Source organism: Scomber scombrus, chromosome 12, assembly GCF_963691925.1.
Source record: "Scomber scombrus chromosome 12, fScoSco1.1, whole genome shotgun sequence".
NCBI lineage: Eukaryota > Metazoa > Chordata > Actinopteri > Scombriformes > Scombridae > Scomber > Scomber scombrus.
The window spans coordinates 30,967,126-30,973,288 of NC_084981.1; the positions used below are offsets into that span (position 1 = coordinate 30,967,126).

A 6,163-nucleotide genomic window follows, 5' to 3' on the forward strand; every position below is an offset into this window, starting at 1 on the left:
TTATTATTATCTATATAACCCAGAGTATTATTATTATCTATATAACCCAGAGTATTATTATTATCTATATAACCCAGAGTATTATTATTATCTATATAACCCAGAGTATTATTATTATCTATATAACCCAGAGTATTATTATTATCTATATAACCCAGAGTATTATTATTATCTATATAACCCAGAGTATTATTATTATCTATATAACCCAGAGTATTATTATTATCTATATAACCCAGAGTATTATTATTATCTATATAACCCAGAGTATTATTATTATCTATATAACCCAGAGTATTATTATTATCTATATAACCCAGAGTATTATTATTACTCTATATAACCCAGAGTATTATTATTATCTATATAACCCAGAGTATTATTATTATCTATATAACCCAGAGTATTATTATTATCTATATAACCCTAACCCGATTGACTGACGGTGATGTAGTGTTTCTTTTCGTCCACTAGATGGAGCCAGTTCTATTTTCTTAGACCTAATTAGTGGAATACATCATTGAAACCTTTTCTTTCTTCTTTTCTACCAGATTCTTTTGTTTTTATTCTTTATAGGATTTCAATTATAGTTTGATTACTTTATAATTAGATTTTTCTTTTTATAGGTTAATATTTTAAGGCATTTGTAATTGTTCAAAATTATAAAATGTATTAATCCCTTTTATTTTGTTTATTTGAGCGGCCAATAGATTTCTTTTGATGACTAATGCTCGTAGTGACAGCAGCACGAACCCTAATAAGAAATACTTAATAAAGGAAAGTTATCAAACTAAAGAAAAAGCTTCCACGTCTGTTACTGAACATTAAACGTTTAAATCTGGTCAAATAATTAAAATATAAACCAGATTTATTGTCTAATTTAGAACATAAAGGTTATTTTCTGGCAGAAATGAGCTTCCATAATGTTTCATGTTTACTCTCAACATAAGATATTAAAAACTAAATGTTATTTAGTCATGTTTTAAATGTTGTTTTATTAACGGCTTTTATTCTCGTTATCGTCAGTAATTAAAAAGCTCGTCAGGAAGAATTCGGTTCGTTCTGATTCTGCTTTTTTTGTATTTTTCTGTAAAAACTTTAAATCAGTTTTAAGGTGAAATAAAATCGACTCTCACGCCTGAACCTTGTTGAAGTCTTTATTTGTCCTCTATACCTTCAGATTGTTTCAACAGTTTTTACACAAACTAAATTCAGTCAGCTGATCAATTAACTCAAAATAACCAGCTGGCAGTATGGCTTCATTTACCCACAATGCTTTGCTGCTTTACATCAATCAGCTGACGGAGGAAAAGATGGAGGGATGAAGTTCCTTTAATTCATTAACGAGTCACATGACGCTCACGCTGGTCTCCCTTAGTTACCGTTGCTAACGTGTCAACCTGTCAATCAGGTTCGTTCGTAGAATCCACAAAAGTTCGTAAACGACTTGAATGTGAATCTGTTTGTACGACTGTTTAACATAAACACGTCGGTTCTGGTCTGCTCCGATCCTCCGTACGGTCTCTGAAGGACAGGTTCTGGTACGGTCTCTGAAGGACAGGTTCTGGTCCGCTTTGACCCTCCGTACGGTCTCTGACGGACAGGTTCTGGTACGGTCTCTGAAGGACAGGTTCTGGTCTGCTCCGATCCTCCGTACGGTCTCTGAAGGACAGGTTCTGGTACGGTCTCTGAAGGACAGGTTCTGGTCTGCTCCGATCCTCCGTACAGTCTCTGACAGGTTCTGGTCCGCTCTGACCCTCCGTACGGTCTCTGAAGGACAGGTTCTGGTCCGCTTTGACCCTCCGTACGGTCTCTGACGGACAGGTTCTGGTCTGCTCCGATCCTCCGTACGGTCTCTGAAGGACAGGTTCTGGTCCGCTTTGACCCTCCGTACGGTCTCTGACGGACAGGTTTTGGTCCGCTATGACCCTCCGTACGGTCTCTGACGGACAGGTTCTGGTCCGCTTTGACCCTCCGTACGGTCTCTGACGGACAGGTTCCGGTCCGCTCTGACCCTCCGTACGGTCTCTGACGGACAGGTTTTGGTCCGCTCTGACCCTCCGTACGGTCTCTGACGGACAGGTTCTGGTCTGCTCCGATCCTCCGTACGGTCTCTGACGGACAGGTTCTGGTCCGCTCTGACCCTCCGTACGGTCTCTGACGGACAGGTTCTGGTCCGCTCTGACCCTCCGTACGGTCTCTGAAGGACAGGTTCTGGTCCGCTCTGACCCTCCGTACGGTCTCTGACAGGTTCTGGTCCGCTCTGACCCTCCTCGGTGTCTCTCAGAGTTCATTACATTTATTATTAAATTAAATATTATGTTTGATTAAAGTCTCAATGAACCAGGTGATGAAGATGATGGTGATGATGAAGATGATGGTGATGATGATGATGTGAAAAGTGAACAGAAGGATTCATTTATAAAACTGATGTAAAGACATGAGAGTGTCAGCAGAGACTTCATCACCATCATCATCATCATCACCATCATCATCATCATCATCACCATCAGCAGGTTAATTATTGTGCAGCAGCTCGTTAATCAGCTTTTATTTCAGACGGATTCAAACCTTCAACGTCCTCCTAAACCGGTTAAACCAGTTAAATCGGTTAAACCAGTTAAGCTGGTTGACCCAGTTAAACCAGTTAAGCTGGTTGACCCAGTTAAACCAGTTAAGCTGTTGACCCAGGTAATCCAGCTAACCCAGTTAAACCAGTTAAACCAGTTAAACCGGTTAAACCAGTTAAGCTGGTTGACCCAGGTAAACCAGTTAAACCAGTTAAACCGGCTGACCCAGGTAAACCAATTAAACCAGTTAAACCAGCTGACCCAGGTAAACCAGTTAAACCAGTTAAACCAGTGTCCAGCAGTAGAACCGTATGGAAGTTCGTTAATGACAAACTGCTTCATGTTTAATTTCGTGTTTCTGTTGAACTGAAGTAAAGTTTTATTTAAGTATTATTACATAAATATTACCACTTATCTGTATGTATCCATACATTATTATTATTAATATTATTATTAATATTATTATTATTATTAATATTATTATTAATATTATTAATATTATTATTAATATTATTATTATTAATATTGTTATTATTATTAATAATATTATTATTATTAATATTATTAATATTATTATTATTAATATTATTATTAATATTATTATTATTAATATTATTATTATTATTAATAATATTATTATTATTAATATTATTAATATTATTAATATTATTAATATTATTATTATTATTAATATTATTAATAATAATATTATTATTAATATTATAAATATTATTATTATTAATATTATTATTAATATTATTATTATTATTAACCCTTTAAAACATTTCAACAGGAAGATCAGCTGATTATTTTTAACTCTAAAGTTTTTAGTCACCAATGATCTTCCATACGGCCTCCATGTTTCCATCAGATACTGAGAGTCCTCCAGCATGTTACACACACACGCACACACACACACGCACACACACGCACGCACAAACATGCACATGCACGCGCGCGCACACACACGCACACACACACACGCGCACGCACAAACATGCACATGCACGCGCGCGCACACACACGCATACATATACACACAGTGAGGAGGTTGTGTGTTCTCGTTGCCGGCGGTAATGCATCATCAGCTGTTTGCCTCACTCTTTGAACAGTCGCCACGGCAACAGTCCCACATGCTCTGACCATCGTGAGTGGTCGGCATGGCAACCTGCTCCCCCGCTGGTTGCTAAGCGGTGCAGGAAATGTGAGTACCTAGAGAGAAATCAGCTGATTAATCAGCTGATTGATCAGGTCATTGATCAGCTGATTGATCAGGTCATTGATCAGGTCATTGATCAGCTGATTGATCAGGTCATTGATCAGGTCATTGATCAGCTGATTGATCAGGTCATTGATCAGGTCATTGATCAGCTGATTGATCAGGTCATTGATCAGGTCATTGATCAGCTGATTGATCAGGTCATTGATCAGGTCATTGATCAGCTGATTGATCAGGTCATTGATCAGGTCATTGATCAGCTGATTGATCAGGTAAACCAAACTTTGTCCCTGAAATGAAATGAGAGCCAGCGGTCGGTGTTTCCTGAACGTTTTCGATCCTTCGTTTCCTCGCCAGAGAAAATCTCTGTCAGCCAATCAGAGCCACCAGAGAAGGGTTTTACCCATAATGCATCATGTGGGTCAGCAGCTCTGCGGCGCTTCGTCCTGCCGTTTGTTTCCGTTCTTCTTCTTGTTTCCGTCTCTGTCACTCCTCGTCGTCTCCTTGAGGCTTTTAGTCGTCTTGGCGCCGCGCGTCTTCTCCCCGCCGGCGTCCAGCGGCAGTGTCGGGCTCGAGTGCGCCCTCTGCAGTCCGCCGTCCTCAAACAACCGCGACTCGAAGGCCGACAGCTCGTCGTCGCCGCTCGCCACTTTGGCCCTCAGCAGCATGGCGTACGTCCCGTACCGCGTTTTCTATTGGAGAGAGAACAGTGATGTCATCGGTTCATTTCATCCATTAATCAATCAGCTGATTGTTTCAGAAAAGTAATCAATAACTAATCACGTCCTCACCTCGAACTCCAGGTACTCCTGTCGCAGTTTCTGCTCCTCCAGCTCGCGACCTTTGACCTTCCTGTCGGGGGCGGCGGCGAGCTCGGCGAGTTCGGAGGAAACGGCTCGGAAACGGTTCTCGTGTGATTTGAGCTGCTCGTCCTGCCGACGGAAACACGGAGCTGAAGAACAGCTGCACGGCCAATCAATCAATCGCTCCATCACTGATCAATAACCTACCTGGGACAGTTTGGTGTTGGAGCCCGGCAGCAGCGGCCGGCTGAAACGCTTCTGAGAGCCGATCGCCGCCGGGAACGGAGGCGCCGAAAACATGGCCGCCACCACGTTGATCCGAGTGATCCACGACTGCATCTGCTCCGCGTTCCTATGATCAATAATCAATACAGCACTGATCAATAATCCATTTTTTACTTATTTTGGCGGGTCTGAATGTAAACAGATAAATATGAACTCTACTATTGATTTCAGATCTATTCAGGATCCTCAAAGCCTCATCAATCAATCAATCAATCAATCATCCATGGATCAGCAGAGTATTGATCGGGTTCTTACGGAGCCTGGAACAGGAACACTCTCCAGTCAGCGGTTCTCAGGTAGAACACGTTGGGTCTCTTTCTGTAGTCGGCGGCTCTCATAGCGAGCGAGTGATGGATGGAAACGGCGTTCTTCACGTCTTCCTCCGACAGCTCGCGGTCCGCACGGTACTCATCCTGTCAGCCAATCACAACACAGTATAACATGTACAGAGCATGCTGGGTAATGTAGTTTAAGCTTACCTTCTGCAGGTACAGAGCATGCTGGGTAGTGTAGTTTAAGCTTACCTTCTGCAGGTACAGAGCATGCTGGGTAGTGTAGTTTAAGCTTACCTTCTGCAGGTACAGAGCATGCTGGGTAGTGTAGTTTAAGCTTACCTTCTGCAGGTACAGAGCATGCTGGGTAGTGTAGTTTAAGCTTACCTTCTGCAGGTACAGAGCATGCTGGGTAGTGTAGTTTAAGCTTACCTTCTGCAGGTACAGAGCATGCTGGGTAGTGTAGTTTAAGCTTACCTTCTGCAGGTACAGCACGAGTCCCTTCAGCATTGCGTAGAAAGACTTCCATCCTCTCTTCCCTCGCGGTGCTGCAGGAACAACTTCAGCGATCAATAACAGCTGATACCTGATCAGCTTTTCTATTTATTTACTTTTAATTTCTGTGTTTTTTATAGCAATATTTTATCATTTGATTCTTTATTTCATTTATATTTATATAGTAAAAATGTTTCTATTCTACATATTTCATTTTGCTATTTGAGATTTTAGATAACTTCGTTTTTTATCTTCCAAACAAGCTTCAGTAGTGTGGAGATTATTGATCAGATCAATAATCACTAACCCACAGCTTCACTAGCAGGTCAGACACTCATCATGAAGCCTGTTTACAGAGCTCTGCCCCCCCCCCCCCCCATACATCTACACTGTATATCATCATCATCATCATCGTACTTCTCTTTCCATCAGGGTCGGCGTGGACCTTGCGGACCAGGAAGCCGTTCTTATAGAGCTCGCCGTCGGCCTGCTGGGCGACGCCCACCAGCAGGTTTCCTC

At 41.5% G+C, this 6,163-nt stretch overlaps 2 protein-coding genes across 3 annotated transcripts in view; both read right to left on the reverse strand.

Moving 5' to 3' along the window:
* Nucleotides 1–1,143: 1,143 nt before the first annotated feature.
* Nucleotides 1,144–2,927, reverse strand: LOC133991991 (uncharacterized). Of its 2 annotated transcripts, none has more exons than XM_062430627.1 (2): nt 2,760–2,927; nt 1,144–2,679 (listed from the first exon to the last, which is right to left on the reverse strand). In XM_062430627.1, exon 2 carries the CDS (start codon nt 2,292–2,294, stop codon nt 1,476–1,478), a length of 819 nt encoding a protein of 272 aa, XP_062286611.1. In that variant the 5' UTR covers nt 2,295–2,679; nt 2,760–2,927; the 3' UTR covers nt 1,144–1,475. The 2 variants fall into 2 exon arrangements, with proteins under 2 accessions (XP_062286611.1, XP_062286610.1); XM_062430626.1 differs by having other exon boundaries at nt 1,144–2,652; nt 2,688–2,927.
* A 420-nt stretch (nt 2,928–3,347) lies between these two features.
* Nucleotides 3,348–6,163, reverse strand: part of psda (pleckstrin and Sec7 domain containing a) — a 48,549-nt gene continuing 45,733 nt past the window's right edge. The window contains 6 exon segments of the mRNA XM_062430796.1: nt 3,348–4,481; nt 4,581–4,721; nt 4,800–4,944; nt 5,133–5,290; nt 5,627–5,697; nt 6,062–6,163. The exon segment at nt 6,062–6,163 is cut by the window's right edge and continues 86 nt beyond it. Coding sequence (XP_062286780.1) covers nt 4,212–4,481; nt 4,581–4,721; nt 4,800–4,944; nt 5,133–5,290; nt 5,627–5,697; nt 6,062–6,163 — 887 coding nt within the window. The 3' untranslated portion in view covers nt 3,348–4,211.